Genomic DNA, 20,397 nt, shown 5'->3' on the forward strand with positions numbered 1-20,397 from the left:
GCTCCACATATGGCATTTATCCCTTGTGCTACTAGAGGTGTATCTCCATCTCTGGCACCATCATTGGTGTGTCACTAGCCAGCCTGGAAAAAGCCGTGGATAATGGAAATTCTGTTCAAAATTGGTGTCTGAAATGTTATGGTCAATGCTTCGGTGCTGCCCCTGTCCTCCCGCAGCCAGTCTTCCATGACATCCCTCTCGCCTCAGTGAGGCAGAGTGACATTAGCAAAGGGAGATTTTGACCTCAGTGCTGGAATATAGGGTTTACTCTGACCAAAAAGTGTTTTCTTACAACAACTTATTGGTTGGGGTTGGCTTTTAGGATACATCTGTATGTATTTCTAGCTGTTGTTGTCTGTTTTAACAATTAGGATCACAGACACAAGTGATTAAGAGAAGCCACCCATATATAGGACCAGAATATTTCAGATCTTTGTGGTCAGACACAGAACGCTCCGTATCTATGCCAGGAAAGAAAAGGCTACTTAATTTCAGTTTTGGGATGGATTAAACACCTTATCAGATGAGATAAACGTGTCACTCTTGGTGTGTGAAGAGTGGAAGAACTGATAACCTAGTGCCTAAAATTAGCGAACCTTTCCTAAAACAGGCCCATTTTTGGCAACTGATAAGGTCACAAGCAGTCATTGGTATAAGGTAAGCTGCAGTGGAGAAGTCTTTTTTAGGCCATTTGCCGTGGAAAGCCGTATGTCTGGGCCAATATTTAAACCATGAGTATTATAGGCTCTTTCAATACACAGTGGCTAGTCACGGCTCCGCAACCAGGCTATAAAAATACACTGTTTGTGCACCTATTGCAGCTGCCATACTTAAGATTTTATATTTGAAAGTTGTCTCTTCAATCTGGCATTTGATAAAGAAAAAGGTTTGCAGAAGTAATCGGAGGGAGTCACTTTCTTTTAAAAACAGAGAATGAACATTTTAATAATAAATGTGAATTTGTTACTATTATTGCATAGTTTTTGTTTTTTATTTAGTTTTTTTTTTTTTTTTTTATGCTCGATCTAACAATACTGCCTTTTCTCTCTCTAAGTTGCCCAAACAAGAGTTTAGAACTTTCTCTTTATTGGACTAAGAACTCCCCGTGTCACATTGGCTCTCGAACAGTCGCAGCGAAGTATGGCACCCCATATATTTGTGAATGACATTTCCCATAATGCTCAGACAGCCTAGAGGTTTAGGTTCCAGTGGGTGTATTAAAACTTGTAGGTTCTTTAGCCTACCAATGCTTTTATATAATTTATATCCGCCATGGAGGAGGGACCAGCCAGGCGAGACCGGCGCAGTGTGGGAGAAAGGGTAACTTTCTTAAACACCTTTTCAAAGTGATCTGAGGAGTTCCAGGAACCTAAATAGTAAATTTATCACTATATTGTCAGGAACACTTGATTGTATTCATGACACTATAGTGGTCCTTTAATGGTCACATTTTGCAAATTGAGTGTCTGTTCTACAAATGGATGACGTCCATTCGCATATCGTGATTCAAACAATAAGCCTTCCGCAATAATCTAGGTTTTATTTCTCAAATGATTACTCTGACCCTTTTGGACATATATTTATTTAAATTCCAAGCTTCGTGTCCTCCTTTTAAAACTAGGAAAAGGACTTGCCTTAAATCCAGCGCCGGATGAAGCTTCCGTCGCTGCTCTCCACGCCTCTTCTAACGTCACCAAGGGCCTCGTGCCATCCATTTAGATGCTTCTCATGAAGAAGCATTTGATTAAACTGCTTTGCCAACTCAGTGCATGTGAGCACTCTGAGCTATCAACATGAGGGAGGGGTCTTAAAAAATAAATAAATAAAATTGGGTAAAACTATTATAGCTGTGGAAGGGAGTAAAGAGTGAGCTTACCTTTGCAGGTGTGCTACATACAAGGGAGAAGATCATTACGTCTCTGTGCGTCCTGACAACAGACCTAATTTTTGTGCAGAATAGACATTAGCTGGCCGGAACAGAGCTCTAGGCTCCATAAGTCATGTGTGCTGTGGATGTAACTAGCCTCTAGCACAATAGTAATGTATATCTCTGGATGTGCAATGTTTCAAGCCGTAACTCTGCACATCCAGACTACTAACACCATAATCGGTTGTTTCTTCTGCTTAGACTATCCCTTTAATGTACTCTGTGCAAATACTGTTTAGACTGACAGAAAATATAACCATGTAAGTTTATGAATATAAATGCCTAGACAGGCACCTGTATCTTAATGTCTAGGAAGTGCTTGCTTGATGTTCTTCAGAAGTCTGAGAATGGGATTTCCTAAAATATTACTATTGGCTGAAGCCCAAGTTGATGTGTTTTTGTTTCTGTTTGTTTTTTTTTTTTATTTGAGTGTGCCTTTGGCCCTTACCAAAATCAGATCCACCCTAAATATGTTCTAGAAAAATGAGTTTAACCTCTGTGGCAAATTTTGCAATAAGTGAAGCGATGTTTTCCGTCCTGCAGCCCCATTTTTTTTCCCATTTCTTTTCATATATTGTCCACCCCTATAGGAATGCGCTTTCAAAAGTCTAATTTGAGAATGTCTTTGTAGTAGATGACTTTTTTTCTCAAGGTTTGGATGCCTGATAATCGGGTTTCTTACATTCTAAGAATATGTTTTTTGTTTGAAAAATAGTTATTTTTTACATATAAAATAATTGCAGCCAAATGTGTAACAGAGCACTCACGAGACTAATGATCAACAGTGATGCTGCTTTATTTAAGGAGTCCGCATAGTAGCACACAAATAAATCAACGTTTCAGTCTTCACTGGGAATTCTATTAAGACTGTGCCAAACGCATATTGCAGAGTTTAAATATGTGCTCAAACGTGAACTGAAAAGGAGAATGATGTAATGTCTCAACTTCAAATCGATGAATGGTTGGTAACCAAGGAGACCAAAATCAAACCTCAATCCCATGTAGTGCAGGTAAGAAAAACCTAAGTAGAAGGAGCCATCAGGGTCCATAATGGTCCAGAAAGTAGAGGAAAGTAAAAATATAAAATCTAATCATGGGGGTCGAACAGAAAAAAATATGCACTAACCCAGGAATAAACGTCTGTAGTGTTAAATTTACAGTTTAGACCCTTGCCCTCTTTAAAAAGGTAATAAACTTACCCTTATCCCAGTGCCATGCTGGTCCGCCCTGCTCCTTCTTGGCTGAGATCATCCAAATTGACTCTTAGCCAATCAAATGCTTTCCCGTAAGGAAAGCATTAGGAGGCTATCGCGCATGCTGACTGGCACAGTGAGTCGTTTTGTTGTGCCTGTCCTCATAAATTTGCATTGATCCAAAGCCTCTCTATGAGGAACGTTCAGCGACGCCGTGGAGAAGCTGAACGTCAGTGCTGCTCACTGTGGATATGGTATTTAGAAAAAAATCAGGATATTGTGTCCCATCTGTTGCACTTGTATGTGGATTTCTTGGCAATTAAAACTGAGTTTTAGCCCGCTTGGTAAATGGTTATAAATGTAATTTGTACCCTTTTCTGATGATGCCAGTACTCTGACACATTTTTCAAACTGCTTAAATGTTGCGAACTATTAAACTGTCACATCCCTAATGAGCAAATCTTTCCATGGACCTCTCAATCTATTTGTGCCAAACATCTTCCCAATGAGGTCATGTATTGGTCTCTCTAGATTTTTGTCAGTGGGTACAGTAAGCAAAAACACAGAGAGCCCTGTGTGCTTGCAAACATAACTCACTTGCTAATGATAAACAATAATTCACTGGTCTTTAATATTTTAGAGTGAGAGCTTCTAGATTTGTGTTGTGGTTATGGTGCATGGAAGCTGTCAATGAATTCTTTAAAATGATCTCCGTTTTTAAGTATTCAAGCTTCCTTCATGAATTGTTTTACTTGTCCCTGGTGTCGTATTGGCTCACGCCATTCAACTCCTTTTATTTACGGCAATGTGCGCTATGTTCTGTACGGAGCCGAACCGTAAACTGTGCTGTGCGTGCCATCCAAGTGGGATCCAAGGTAGACAACCTTTGGCTCTGCAGACGGTGTGGACGATATCGCCAATAGTGCTGACCGTCATAATGCTGGGAGATGTAGTCCACAACTTCTCTGGTGCTGAAGGTTTCCAACCCCCTGCTGTAGATAAATCAAGTTTTCAAACCGTGAGGTTTTAAAATGTGTAAAGGGATCCTACTGCCATAACTGCTACAATAAGCTGTTGCAAATATGGTACTTGGAGTCTTTCATTTTGCAGTATATTTTTTTATAATCCTACTAAAAAAAACAATCCCGGAAAAACTTTTTATTTTATTTTTTTTGTTTAATTTTGTAAAAAAAATTTTTTACACAAACGATAAAGATTGCATTTTCAGTGTTCCAGATGCAATTTGGTGCTTTAATTTCTATTTTGTTAGGTGTTCAATGCCAGATTTTACAGAGGTGCAGTGGATACAAAAATTCATTTTATACAGATCTTGCATATATTGCTGCATGATTAAAACTCTGTGATACACAATAGACTGAAGGTTTATCATTTGTATCTGATGGTTTTCAGAACTGGGTGTCCCCAACATATGAAAATGCTTTGGTACAAAATGCAGGGAATATAGAGAAATTATTTTGCAGAAGATGGCCAATATGCATTTTAGTAACTGGGAGAGAGAAAAATTTAAGAGAGCTTGTATGGTGATTCATTCCAACTACACCTACTTATGTTCTATTAAGTCACTGAGATTTAGTGTGTTAAAATGAAATGACCGGGGAATAACATATTGGATAATTAATAAATTAACGAATAACTATGTGCCAAACACCCTCTGAGAAGTGTTTCCTCCTCTGACTGGATTAGATTTGATTTAATCGCTGCAACTAAAGTTGGGGGGAGAAGTATTATAAGTGTATCACAGAGAAGATTGTGCTCACTATCTGCTTCAAGCCTATAGTGCAGTGTAATGAATGTAGGTAAGGTAATAGCTTAGGAGGCCCAAATAGTAAAAGCATGCAACGTGGACAGACAAAGGACCAGCCGGGCAGGCTATATAATTTCAAACCCTATGGCTCTTAATGACACCTATCCTATTGACCGTAGAGATTTGGAAACTGCCTTGTAAATAGATGGTCTCAGTGTCTTACATTGGTCATATTACACGTTCTCTTCTCATAGAATGGTATTTTGCCCCCTGGGAAAAGGTAACTAGTGAGATACAAAAGTCCTTGGCTGAAGCTTAAAAAATCCTTACCGTGAGATATACAGTAATGCCAGGGTCTGTGTTTCAGTAACAATCAATAGACTCATGTTTTTCCATCCAATCCATGTGTAGTTGCTACCTGCTTCGGACGGACTTAATGCTGCATCACCATTCTTCTCAGAGATAATTATCTTCTGACTGTTCCTTACAGTGCTTTCAGATTAAAAGCACACTTTAGAAATAAAATCACTTAGTGAAAAATGCGTATAGAAAAAAATAGCCCAAATATTTTTCTACATCAATTAGTCTTTCGCCTCATCTTATCTAAGAGATAAAAGGCCCTTAATGCCTTTACATTGCAAGTAAAGTAGACTATTTACATGCTCGCTCTTGGTACCTACTAGGAGTGCTTATGAGGTCCCCACCGTCCCCATAATTTTTATTTTTTATTTTTTGCAAGCAAGCATGAGCTAATCCTGTCTATAATGTAATTTTCTTGTTCTGTCTCAGAATGGTGTATATGCTCAGTTAAACTTGGGATGTCCTTGGTAATTTGATTTATTGGTTTTAATTTTATTTTATGGATCCTTGTCCGTTTCCAAGAGAACATTTCTTGCCTGTATTAAGGAAAACTGTTGGGATCCATTACTGGGAACTCATAGCGATTATCTTACAGTCATGCTAAAGGGAAAGAATCTCAGGCCATTGATGCTCTCAAGCTTTTTGTACCCTTTTGAAAAACTCCCCTTCGTTGCTAGATTTCATCACCAGTGGGTATTTTCTGTTAGTTTAGGATATGTACAACATGCGCGTTCCATACAATATCTTGAACCGGAGATTTTCGTCTGTGATTTCATAGTGGTATTAGGTTAACCTTTCTTCATTATAACAGCAATATGTAGGGAGACACATATGCAAAGAGCATATATGGTGAGTGTTCTTGGAGTGTCCATTCTATGTATACTGATAACTTATATAAGTATTGTGCAAATATCTTGTTTTCTGGCACTCCTGATTTGTCATTAATTGTGAACAGGTTTAGAGGAAAAGCAATGTCACCTCTTTATTCTAATTAATTATCTATAATGTAAAAAAAAATGGGCTGTGACTGTTGATAAATAAAATTAAATATAGAAATCCATGTTTTACATTTTTTTTCCCCACCCATCTTGGCTTCCTGTTGACCATTGCTAAGAGCTCCACCCTTTGCACTTGTCATTGAAATGAGGTGAAGAAGCAATGTTTCATGTCTCCTTCATAGAAATGTGCCCTGATTTATGCCAGAACGGAATTATGTAAATTGCTAAACCTTCAAATATAGTGTAACAAAATGGAACATCCCATGACATAAGGTTAACAAAAGTTGTAAGGGTCTAGTAATGTTTTATTCAAATGTAGATATTTACTATATTTTATTCTTTTAACCTCATCTTATAACTAATCTTTGGTCAATAAATTAGCCATTTTCAGTTTAAAGGAACACTATAGGCTCAGGGACACAAACCTGTATCCTGATTTTACGGTGTTAAAACCACCATCTTGCCCCCCAGGCTCCATCTTGCCTCCCTAAATATAGTAAAGTACACGCATAGCTGGTTATTATTCATTAAATTCTGAATTGTATCAAATTTAAAATTCATATTTGTGCAAAAATAGATTCTCAATCTGTAATCAAAACTTGGCTATTTCAGCCTCCATTTTGCCATTCAGATTTTAATTCACTACAGTTCAGAGCTCAGTGAATTTGATTTAATGTGTGAATTTTCATGAAATCAAAGTGAATTTCAGATTTTGGCATAAAATAGCTGATTTTGATAAAATTAGCTGTCAGTTTGATTATTTTGCCTTAAAATTCAATTTCATTCAGAGTGCAACGATCCTGGCAGAATCTGCCTGTAACCATCGTCAAGGCGTAGAGCGTGAAGAAGATGGGTAGCAAATTGCTTTCCTGTGCTCCCTGCTGTAATCCACAAAGTGTTAAAGGGAAATGGCGGCCATTGAACAAAGGCAGGAGCCTGACATTCCATTCCGTACAAAGAATTATGAAGAATAGGAGGGAGGGTGGGAGGAGAAATTAAAACATCGATCAGTGTACGTGCACTACAGCCCTTTTCCTTCTCTCTAATTGCACCATTTGTTTTCTTTCGTCCTATATTAAAACTGCAGGCTTGACACTAGATGGGAAATGTCCCAAAGAACAAACCTGAATATAAAACAAAAAATGTGCAGCATTTTCGGGGTGGGGTTGAAGGTAAAAAGTTGCTTGTCTCCTGCTCTTTTATTGTGTGCATTGTGTGTGTGAATATGAACGGGTTACGCTTGGTGTGTGTGTGTGTGTGCCTGGATAGGGGCATGCGTTTTAGTTCTTATTCAGTAGTTCTAGCTGTTGCCATGGAAACACGAGCTGAACCTGAGAAGGCAGTACGTCCTGAAAGATTTCTAGTAAGAAGGAAACCAAATAAGGTGACTGTAACAAGTGCTGTTTACTGGGTTCAGGTGATTACTAGCTGTCATTGCTTACTGCAATGTGAGAGTTAAAGGGACACTATAGGCACCCAGAACACATCATCTCATTGGACTCTCCTGTTAGGCCTGCAGTGTCAGAGAAACGGCAATGTTTATATTGCAGGGTTAAGACAGCCACTAGAGGCGCTTCCTGCAGTTTCACAGAGTTTAGCTCCGTGAAACGATGCTGGGCATCCTTATGAAGACATCCAGCATTTTGCAAAACCCCATAGGAAAGTGTCGAGGCAATGCATTCCTATGAGACAAGCCTAATGCACGTGGCTCTCGTCGTGCATGCGCTGACGTCCAAGGAGGAGACAGAGCCAGCGCTGAGGGACCTCGACGTTGGAATCAAAGTGACTGAAAGGAGTGTTGGGGGCACAGGGACACTATAATGTTAAGAATACAGTTTTGTATTCCGAACACTGTAGTGTTCCTTAAAAGGGACAGGAACAAGATTCAACAATCCTGTTTGCACATCTGAGAAAGATTACTGAGCATGACACTCTCCCCGAGGCTCTTTAATGTGGTGCAATAGTTATCATCATGTCTAATATGAACACGGTCAGGTTACTGGTGGATTAATGGCACTGGATTGGTAAATGGGAGATCTTTTCTTTCCTTGACAAGTGATCTTTGTGATTTTTTTTTTTATTCTAGTTTATAAATGTATTTATTTTTGTTGCTGCTTTAATGAAATCCATTCACTTTTAGCACAAGAAAACACTTTTAGTTGCATAACCATTCATTATTTCTCCAATATTACAGTGCTTGGTCATGAGTGGTGGTAGTCTTCTGGAGACTCCAAAATGCAGCAAGGTGTATTTTCTATTATCATTAAAGTCCTCTTTCTTTTTTTTTTTTTTTTTAATTGTAGCCCGGTTATCCTACAGTCAAGTCGTCAATACTGATGACTTTTTTCCAGATCCGATGCCTCTCATGAAGTATTGTTTAGGACTCCCAGTGCTTGCTCAGCAGTTGTCATGTTCTTCCAATCCAATGTTTCTCAGTGAGCAGCAGCAGCAGCAACGCACGCGCACACGCACACGCACACACACACACACGTTTTACTCTGAGCCACTTGTAGCTGTCTGACAGCCAGTAGTAGACGTGGGCATTATAAAATGTAAACCATGCTGTTTCTCAGAAATGGGACTGATTTTAGTTTGCAAGGCTGCATGGACTGCATCTGTTCATCAAAATAATTTCATTAAGGTGCGGTGATTTTTGCCGCTTAGACTGTTCTTTTTACTATTGTTTCCTGACATATTCATATTGGATTCCAGATGGTTAACATGGTGACCCATTGTCTAACTGTGTTCCAGTTAAGCAATATATACCTACACCGTCGACTGTGTATGCCCCGATCTTCGGCTCCTGCTGCTTCATCCACATTTTTCCATATAGCTGATAATGTTGTGTATGTTTGCGTTGCGTGTTAGCCAGTGATTTAGTGCCACATGTCCTGCTTTAAAGGCATTTAATTTGTCCTGTTGGGGGGGGGGGGGGGGGCGGGGAGGGGAGGCTTATCATGACCACCTAGTCTTCTCAATCTTCTTTCCTTAAATTCCCCTTATTTTTATGCTTTTCTTTGTCTTGTGTAACTACTTTGACCTTATTTAGTTCCAAAACTGTCTTCTGCATTGTACTCGCTTCTACTTTGTCCTTTTATTAACTTTGATGTCTTGGTAAATAAAGAATTAAACAAATATATCTGATTTGTAAACACAGCTGTTATTTGGAGATTGAATGAAGCAAGAAATATATTGGCAATTATTTTCTAACTGAGACCGTCATTAAGACAGTGCTGATAATTTAGGACATGTGGTTAGTGTAGTAATCCTATTTTGCTATATCAGAATATTTTATTTACAGATATTAATATGTATCATTATTTTATGCCATAAACTCTGCTTTGATCTAATGTGATGCTTGAACAGCAAGTTTACTTTTGCAAGATTACCGAATGTTTAAAAAGGCCAGCACCCACAAACAGAGAGCCATGAATATTGCCGGCTTACTGGGCTAAAATACGCCTTTTATCACTGAACTCAAGTGCTTAAGTCATCAGGCAGGAAATAACTGGCCCATTAAAGGTATTGACCATTACTTTAGCTAATGTAGGATGTCGGGGTAGAATCATTCTGTCAACACTTTTAGTCTGTCCTTGATATCCGCTATATATATTGTAAATGTTGACCTTTATGGAATGCTGTTAATCTCATCAGACATTGAGCAATTTTAAAGTGAGGTTTTTTTTGGTTTTGTTTTTTGGATTTTTTTTATTTTTTTTATATATAACTTCAAATCCATGATGTTTAAAATTAGAAATTTTTGTTTATACAAAAAAAACCTGATAAAATGGTCAAGATGGAAACTTCAATCAGAGTTAGAGTATTCGCTACTAGCAAAAGCAGTTCCCTAATTAAAAAAGAAAAAGCTTTATTCAAATAATTTTTTTGCATTTAATAAACTGTGCAAACTATTTCTAAAATACATACTAACCTGAAGTTGCAGCCCTTTCCCCATACAGTGTAAGTGGTTCTTTAAATTTTTTTTTCAATAGTTTTGAAGGAATAATGTAAGCACCATAACCACTGCAGCCCACTTTATTGCCAATCCTTTAACATAATATTATGTTTCTCACTCTCTTGAAGAAACATAGGGTTTATAAAACTCTTCGAGGTGATTTCAGGCACCAATATCATACATAGCTAAATGCAAAATGCTGGGTATTAATAGGATCGTCTAAAATATTATTTAACATGAATTCACGTGAATGCTTTATTTATATGCATGATAAATAGTTATCGTACAGGAATGAATGGAAAATCAGGGAGTGGCCGATCCCTGGGATATGTGTAAACAATGTACAGTTATGCATCAAATGGGTTTGGTAAATCTACTATGTAGTGTCACTTTAGCAGAATTCCACAGCACCATCTAGAGGCATACCTAGGAAGTTCTGTTAAATTTAGCACAAAAATTACTGTTCCAGCCCTAATTATTATTATTATTATTATTATTATTATTATTATTGCTGCCATTTATATAGCGCCAACAGATTCTGCAGCACTTTACAATAGTATGAGAGGGGGGATTTAACTATAAATAGGACAATTACAAGAAAACTTACAGGAACGATAGGTTGAAGAGGACCCTGCTCAAACGAGCTTACAAGTCTATAGGATAGCTGTAATAGTATTGTGGTACGAATGTGTTAAGACAACCTGTGCACAGCTTCTAGTTATGAAACCCAGATTTTTCTTTATCTAACGTGTGTGTGTGTGTGTATACTGCAAACTCAGATTAAAAGGAATCCATGTTTAAAATGGAATGAGGCAAAAATTTGCATATGCCCACCCAGAATCCTTTGCGGTTGTAACATCACTGCAGATTTGGGATTTCTGTGGGAAAAGCAAGTCTTATGGCTTAACTGGTGTGCAGATTTTTGTTTAACATTGTATTAAATAAATATATATATATATATATATATATATATATATTTTTTTTTTTTTGTTTAGGAAAAGATGTTTGGAGTGCAATGTGTACTCAATTCTGATTTTTAAGCAACATCTCGATACAAAAGTTGTATAAAAAAAGACTTCTAATATCCATACAAGGACCATTCCACTTTGGAAACCCTCTGTTTTGTAATGGCATGTTGATGTGTTTGCATTCGTGTTATGTTCACAATTAGTTTAGCTATACTTGTCTATAGCCCAACAGAAGGACTTAGAGATAAATAAAATGTTTGCTTTAAATTGAATGTTCCTGTAGGTAAAACCATTCACACAACTTATTGTATTCCTGCTTGTACAGTGATCATTCTTTCATAGCAAACATGGAATTTGGGTGTGTTTTCTATTTATTTATTTTTCCCTAATGCTCACAATGTGCTTTAGGTTTTCCCTCAAATGTAAACCTCGTAATCGCAAATATAGGCCTCCGACCAAGCTGAGAACCCAACAGTGCACACAGTTTGGTAAAGTGGACAAAATGGAGTCCGTCACCGATGTCCATTTGTCCTGCGTTCTAATATTGCCCATAACGGCGAAGTTCCTCCGTTTGATCTGATGCTGCTGGGTTTGTCAGCTGGACTGTTACTGGGAATTGCTTGTAGCTCAGTCAGCATTTCAAAGGAGGAGATCATGTTTATATTGGGCATGTATTTCACAACATTTTCCTGTACCCAAATGTAGACTTTTTATGGGAAAATTTGAACTGAAAATTTTACAAATATAATACCAAGAAGCATGTGCTGTGTCCTCTTTCCTGCTTGATGGCATCCTTCCTTACAGATGTTACCTATTTCACATTCTTGCATACAGTAGTTGTACCTAGGTACCTGATGATATAACGGAATCCGATGGAATTTATAAATATACGATTATGTGAAATAGGACAATATTGGTTTGACAGTCTGGCGTTTTTAAATAAGATTGTCTTGTGAAATTTAGTGATTATATAAGGTTGACAATGACCATACCAAACCAAGTGACCGTTAGTCGCTAAATCTGGGCCTGAGAAGTGTTTGTGAGATTTTTTAAAAATCTGTAATACCCGGTTATCAATCAGCCAGATGGAACCTTTTTAGGTCCACACCCCTTTGGCACCTGGCGTATGTCATTCTCTCTGCTTCTATTATATCATGGACCCAAATCATGTGCATGACATTGATGATACATTCCTCCACTGGAGTGACACATTCTTCTAATATGATATATAGATATAAAAATATATACGATATATGATTAAAATCCACTGTGCTAAATAATGGAGAGTCTCTGTGTGAGCACTGCAGCTGTTATTGGGACCCCCTTGGCTTTGCAGAAAACCTCACTGGAGCTGGGGTTCACTAAACAGACCGGGCTTGGGATATGTTGATACAACTTTCCGAATTAAAGGTCTTTTAAACATTGCAGCGTCCAATTCACAATGGGAACGTTTAGGGAGAACACAGCAGAAACCTACAAAACCAAGGCTTTGAACTTATACTGCTTACTGAGACATCTATTTATCTCAAAATGAATCTCTAAATTTAAAAGAATTGGAACTTTCGGTAATTCTAGAAACTGTATTCTCTATTAGATCTGCCTTCCTGAGCTAGGAGGGGGTTCTAGCCACTGTAAAGCTTTAAAGGAACACTATAGTCACCTAGATTACTTTAGCTAAATAAAGCAGTTTTAGTGTATAGATCATTCCCCTGCAATTTCACTGCTCAATTCACTGTCATTTAGGAGTTAAATCACTTTGTTTCTGTTTATGCAGCCCTAGCCACACCTCCCCTGGCTATGATTGGCAGAGCCTGCATGAAAACAAAAAAGACTGGTTTCACTTTCAAACAGATGTAATTTACCTTAAATAATTGTATCTCAATCTCTAAAGTGAACTTTAATCACACACAGGAGGCTCTTGCAGGGTCTAGCAAGCTATTAATATAGCAGGGGATAAGAAAATATTAATTAAACAGAACTTTCAATAAAGAGAGCCTAAATAGGGCTCTCTTTACAGGAAGTGTTTATGGAAGGCTGTGCAAGTCACATGCAGGGAGGTGTGACTAGGGTTCATAAACAAAAGGATTTAACTCCTAAATGGCAGAGGATTGAGCAGTGAGGCTGCAGGGGCATGTTCTATACACCAAAACTGATTCATTAAGTTAAAGTTGTTCAGATGACTATAGTGTCCCTTTAATAGGGGACACTGTTACCTAATCCAACTAAACAGAACTTTATCGGAGTGCTTTCACATGATAACCTGACGTCCTAATATCTGACCACGGCTGCCATGTGCATCTGTGATTTGTAATGTGATACTTGTAGCTAGTCATACAGTAATTATCGTGCCTTGTGGTACTCGGAGGGCTAAAGGATGTTCTTGATTAAATACTCTCGATGCCATAGATCAGTGAGAAGCGAGTCTACGGCACTGCTGCTTTTATGGACTTTGTTTCCCATGATACCCATCAACTGACTGTATCATGACAAATGTAGCCAATAACAACTGCCTTAGGGGGAGCCTGACACTCGGTGTTCGAGAGGTTACGTATGTATGTACTATATTGTTTTTAGAATATTGTAGACCTATGTCACTTTTTTTTTTTTTTTTTTTATCACTGGTACTGGGGTAACATAACCAGGACATCTGCTCTGCCCATTATAGCACATAAAGAACTGTTTAATTTCAGTGACTGCTCTGGATAACTATTTCTACAACCTATATATTTGTTATTGTTAAATTTCAATATAAAAAGAATAGTTTGGGCGATGCAGGACTACACAGCACCGTATATAAGCGCTTACAAAAAGTAGTTTTGCCAGCAGGTGGCAATAGACGGCCACTGTAGAACAGGTAGTGGCTGTAGATTGTTATCCGTACTGCAGTGAGTCTGTCTACCATTTACACAACTCGGCATTTCTTAGCTCCATAGAAGAAACTGATAATCAATAAAAAATCAATCCCATGTGGGATGTTCAATGGAATAAATTAAATCTAATTTCTCTTCTGTCTTTATTGTGTTTTGTTTCGTTCATGACATGTGATTGTATTTACAGAATTCTTCAGTAATTATGATTTACCTGCAAAACTCCAGCCTTTGCTCTTTCTCTGCTTTTCACATTCCTCAATGAGGTGGATATATTAATGCTGCGGTGCCTAGTGTAAGCCCTGTGTCTAACGCTGCTAGACCTAATCATCCAAAAATAAATGATGCACTTTGTATCTAGATAGATCTAGAACACCCATTCTAGAAATGTAACTGGCTCCGACATTTCATACAATGGAAACATTTCAGTATCGAAGGTAAATGAAATGTCCCTCATACATTTATGGGGTATGTAGTATTACTTGCCAGCAATTCCATCCGTCACATGGATTCATTGAATTGATGGCAGCTGCGCCATGGCTGCTATTGGCTTACTGACCGCTCCATTCATAGAAAAAAATCAATTTGTAAAAGGTGCATCCTTTGTTCATTTATGGCACCAAATATCCAGGAGCCAGGATTGTGATAAATCCACAGCAATCAGGACAGCGGTGCATCTTGGATCACAAATATTACACCCAGCGATAGTGTACATAAGAATGGGGTGCGTACATAACACAGAATACTCAGGACTGGGGGAATACATTCGTGGTATATACAGGAGAACTGAAAAGCATCATCACTTATTTTTTATGTTTCTGTAAAAAAAATAAAAGTCTGACGTTGAATGCCTTCTCAGAATTGTGTACCTTTTGTAGACTGAGTAATCCAATACATTTTTTATTTTTCTAATCTTCAGACCTATTCAGTTCTTACCTGTAAGCCTTTTATTTTTCTTGTTCGTCTTGAACGTATTTTAGCAGTGAGACGTTACTTGACTTGTTTGTTTTAGTTCATGTTTTTTGTTTTTTTTTTCTGTGCTCCTTTAATGTTTAATCAGCACTAATTGTTATTGAGTGTTATTGTTGCATGTATACTTGCTCTAGAAGTGCTCTAATTAATTTTTAATAGTCCACCCACCAGAAACTCCACTGCGTGCTTGTACACGCTGGTGTCACTAGTTAATAGCAGAAAACCAACCAAAACGAATATTTTATACAAACGTATTGACTAGTAGCCATGTTGGCATGTAGAATTATGCTAGTGTTATGTAAATGGCATTTTGCATCAGGAGACGCACTGTGAAGCGTTTATTGTTTTGTAAGTAGTGGGGATAGAATACGGTCTATTGTAGAGATGTATGTGTGTGATTGTACCAAGTCAGATATTGAACTCCCTTTTTTTTTTTTTTAAAGGCAGAGAATATGTGTAGACCATCTGTTAATCCTTGATGATATCCCGTGTTCTGGTTTGACGTTTGTCTCCTGCTTGCGTGCTTTATATTGATTGCACTCCCCCTTTTTACAGTATACAGCTTATATGGAAAGGAGTAAATATCTTAAGTTACATATCGTGATATCCTGGATTATTCTATCTGCTGTTAAATTGTAAAAATATATACACAGGCCTTCAGTGAAAGATTAGAGATAGGTGAGTCATTTAAAAAAAAAAAAAAAAAAAAATATTTTCAACCTGCGGGACTCGGGGTGAAAGTACTTTGCAAGCCTAAAGATGGTAAAATACATTGTAAAAACATAAAATAAAGATGTGAACCAACTGACTGAGAGTACAGGGTGTTGGTCCTTAATTGTATTTTTCCAATGTCAGAGTGGGACAGAGCATTCAAAGTATGAAACCATGATGGATAAGTGAACGGAACCCAGACTTCAGTGACCTAAAGAGTGTGATGGAACATAGAGTGACAGGAACTGTTTTAGATTCTGGATTCTTGATTGTTTACGGCAATGAAGGTTAATCCATCTTAAATAGATAATACATTTTTTTGGATACCACCGGAGACCATGCAGAAGAGGTAGCACAGTACAGTCAAAATGTATTTGGTCAGTGACCCAAGTACTTACCGTATTTTTGTTCCTGCTCTGTACTCCAGCTAGAGCTGCCATATAATGATGGCCGTCACATAAAAGTGCCCTACACAATGTCATATTGGGTCTGATGACCATAATTGCAGCACATTGTTTAATAAAATATAGCTAAGAATGGAAAGCACAGTTTTCTCTAATATAAAAGCATATATTCTATATAATCACAGAAATATTTTATATATAGACATAAGGAACCAAAAGTAATCATATTTGATGCTCAGCTGTTTAGCCAGGCTGTAATTTTTGTTGGTTTATGCAGTAAGGACCGTTATAGTGATTGGCCAAAGAATTCTAACATTTTATGAATACAATTCCTTTATATCAAGTGTTTGTGTCAGAGTAGAAAGTCTGTATCAATGAATATCAGTAGTTGGTAAACCATTGGTAAAAGAACAGACCGGTAACAGTTTGCCAAAATGTACATTAAAGAATACCTGGAGCAGTGGTGACTAGTGGCGAGCGAAAGGAAATTTAAAGAAGTCTGTCTAAAATGTGAACCACAGAGGAGGTAAATATATGGTTTTGGTTTCTGACAGACATTAAAAGTGGCCAAGCTGCTTTTAAGAATGTGATGGCTCGTAGCTTCTGAGGGATAAATTGTGAGACACATAATGCCTAAGGAAATGCCAAAACAAAACTCATTTGGGAAGCACATCACGTTACAAGCAAGAATGCCACTCAACAAGTGCTTCCAGTTCCAAAAAATGCCTTTTCCTGACCAACGCAGAGCGCATGTTCTTTGTGATTCTAAAAGCTAGGCTGAATGAAGAAATGCTCCTAAAATAAACGAAAAATGTAGATGTCTACAGTGACAGCTAGTCGAACATTACCAGCAGACATACCAAGTGCCCGGCGCCACGCATAGCAGTTTTTAGGCAGTTATTGAATGAAAATAATCGACCACCACTGTGTGTCTGATTACTTTTGAACCTGCGAAATAGAGCTATGACCATGTTCTGCGATGTGTACATAGTCCTTGTTTTGAGGTAAACCCTTGATTTTAGGCTGTTTATATACACCCGTACCTTTTAGTAACTGTCCAGATACTGATAGACTCTGCAACGATATAACTCTGTTCTGTCCCTAGAATCAAAAAGTATGATGCTGTATAGTTGTCAATGGTGTATATAATTTAATATTTTAGTTTTGTTTTTATTTAATACATTGTCCATAATAGAATAGTAGGGGGGCACGCCAGCCTGGAGTGACTCTTTAATCTGGCTTTCTGTAGGATTAGCACTCTCCTGTATGGTCGTTTTAATGTGTAATGATTTTCTATATCTGGATTAGATTTTCCAGACATCATCTGGCTGCCATTCAGTCCTGTTACCCACCACTATCGATTTGTATTCTGCATATGTCGGTCTACTCTGAAACCGGCCAAGATGATGCTTTTTGCTGAAGTCCATTAGCTGTACGGGGTTTCTGAGAAATCCCATGTATTTACGTGTTTCATTAGGCTGTGCTTTGCAGCATGTGGCTATTTTCTTCTGGGACTGAATCTTAAATTACATTGATACGCAGAGTGCATACTGTAGGCATCATATTGCATGACAAGCCCTATTTTCTTTCACATCCTATCATATATTTGCATTTTGAAAAAAAAATTAAACAGTGATCATGTCCAGATCCTGCTAGCGTCCTGCCTTCTCTGTCACGTTATCTTATGGGTTCGAGGAGAGACCCCAGTTGAGGTGCTCTTACTTGCCATGCAAATCCCAACCAGCGTCTTCCTTGGCACCCAATCAATTTTGCCTGGCTCCTAAATTTCATAAACCTTTTTATCAAGCTCTGGTTTACACCAACGTGCAATATATAACCTTGCCCTGATAATTAAGTATATATTTCAATTACAGTTATTTATAGAGCACCGACCTATTCCGTGGTGCTGTACAATAGGTAAACAAGACAAAAATAATTCTCACACAAGGTGTATGACACACAGGAACAGTAGATAAAGAGGTCCTGACTTAACAAGCTGACAATCTAAATTATCTCTTAAACATTCTAGGCCAATGGCAGGAAACCTTTTGGCACTTCCGATGTTGTAGACTACATCTCCTATAATGCTCTTCCAGCCATAAAGCTGGCAAATTATCAGAGTAGATGTAGTGCACAACATCTGGATGTTGCCTCCTCTTGTTGTAAGCTGTATCATGGCAACAATCGCCAGATGTTATTTTACTATGTGTAATTCCACATCTTGAGAATTATTAGCTATTCCTCGTGTTGTTTGTGTTTTTGTAAGTCTTTGTATAATTGGTTTTAATGCTTTTATACTACTATGCAAAACAACCACAATAGCCTCTGACTATTTGCCAGAGACGAAGTGCATTTTTTAACATTTATTTTTTTTGCGCAAAAAGTTTCACTTCTTGCTGGCCTCTCTGATGCCTATCATTTTAGTCTTCAATAAGTATATATTTAGGCTTTTTTATTGGCACTTTAAACTTGGTCATTTAATGCTGTTTGCAAGTACTGTGTGGCTGTCAATCCAATAACTAACTAGAGCAGGGACACTGCATATTTCTGAGTGTAGTAGTAGGTTCCAGAGATATATTTTATATTGTTGGGTTATGCCGTCTCCAAAATGAGGATCTTGGGACTATAAACAGTTTATCTGAACATCCTTCGTAATATTTGCTGAATAACCCCTTTGGGTATTGTGTGTGGAAAGGGGTAACTTATTTAGTAGGGTAACCGGAACACTTCGCTAAGTGATCAACAGTCTTTCTTTTCTGCATTCTAATTCTGCAATGAATGATGAATAACAAATTCCGTTCCAAAAACCGTGCCCCTAGCTCGGTAGGCCGTACTGGTTCATTTTATCTTTTATTTCAGATATGACCTAGCTGCTGGTAGTTCAGTTCTGTGCTGAAATTTATAATTTTAGGACTTTTGATCTAATTGGCTATGGGGTTATGGCAAGTTCTTTTTATAAAAAGGAATATTGTCTAGTTTGCGTGTGAAATTATGGTCTACAATTTTAGATTACTTTAATAAAAATAAATGTATCCCCTGCTTTCCCTTTTTTTTTTTTTTTTTTCCCCAGAACTATTCAATGTAACAAATGTCCTGTCTTATTAGATCGTCCAATGGGTTTTTAATGTCCAGTAAATGTTGAACAGCTCACTGTCTTGAATAAAGACTGCTACAGTGACCACAAACTGCTTTGTTTCCACAGATCTGTGTGTGAGCTGAGGCTGATGAGAGGTTAAGTAAGCGCAGAATGACCGCTGTCGCGACAGACTTCGACAACATTGAGATCCAACAGCAATACAGCGATGTTAACAATCGCTGGGATGATGAATGGGACAATGAGAACAGCTCTGCCCGGCTGTTCGAACGATCACGCATCAAGGCTTTAGCAGGTACGTTTATTTTAGGAAAACCTAAAATGTTCGACGGGTTGGGGGAAATTGATCAAAATGTGAAGTGGTGCAAAGCTCGAGAAGTTGACAAGCTCCGTGGAAACCATTGGAATTCATTGACACACTTTCCATATTGTGTGATAGGAAAATCAATTGTTTTAAAAGGAAACTGTCCCTTCCCGCTATTTTTAATATTAATTATTCCTATATTTAACAAATATGTATTTGTGAGGTGTAAAAAAAAAAAAGGACAATTATAGAAATTAACACCTATTCATCCTGCAATGGGGCATCCCAAATAGGACTACCCCCCTTTTTTTTTCTTTTTTTTCAATGTATAGTTTTTATTGTTTACTGAGCGTGAAAAAATAAATCAGTGGGAAACAGGGGCGGGGGGAATAGTTACATATAGTCATATATTCATATCACATTGTCATATACATTCGGCTTTTGTCCGTTTATATAAGTTGTGAATTACATAGAATATATTGTACATCATGATTCAGACATTTTAACAGCGATAGGGAGGGTAATGGGGGTTATAGAGTTTAAGTAGGGGAGAGGGGGGGGGGAACATAGGGGTGTTATAATTTTTTGTTTAGGATGTACTCCTTTCAGGGTAGCGTAGACGGTTATGTGCGTGAATTGTATGAATGTAGTTAGGTGGACCTGTGGGTTCCTTGATGAGTTTGTCTTCTTAGGCACTGTTCGTGACGTGTGGAATGAAGCAACCTCTACTAGGTCGTGCCTGTGAGGTTTTTCACCATTGGACGTGCCGTATGCCAACTCGCCCAGTGTTTAGAATATGCATCTGTGTGGCTTTTTAGCTTGTATGCCATACGTTCATAATCAGCTATGGTTTCAATCATATTCCAAACCTCAAGTGGT

At 37.9% G+C, this 20,397-nt stretch overlaps 1 protein-coding gene across 1 annotated transcript in view; it reads left to right on the forward strand.

The window, feature by feature from the left end:
• Positions 1-20,397, forward strand: part of SPTBN1 (spectrin beta, non-erythrocytic 1) — a 140,691-nt gene that overhangs the window by 13,095 nt on the left and 107,199 nt on the right. Inside the window, exon 2 of the mRNA XM_063443971.1 lies at positions 19,323-19,509. Coding sequence (XP_063300041.1) covers positions 19,368-19,509 — 142 coding nt within the window. The 5' untranslated portion in view covers positions 19,323-19,367. The remainder of the gene's footprint in view (positions 1-19,322; positions 19,510-20,397) is intronic.

This window comes from Pelobates fuscus, chromosome 2 (genome assembly GCF_036172605.1).
Source record: "Pelobates fuscus isolate aPelFus1 chromosome 2, aPelFus1.pri, whole genome shotgun sequence".
In the NCBI taxonomy this organism is placed as follows: Eukaryota; Metazoa; Chordata; class Amphibia; order Anura; family Pelobatidae; genus Pelobates; species Pelobates fuscus.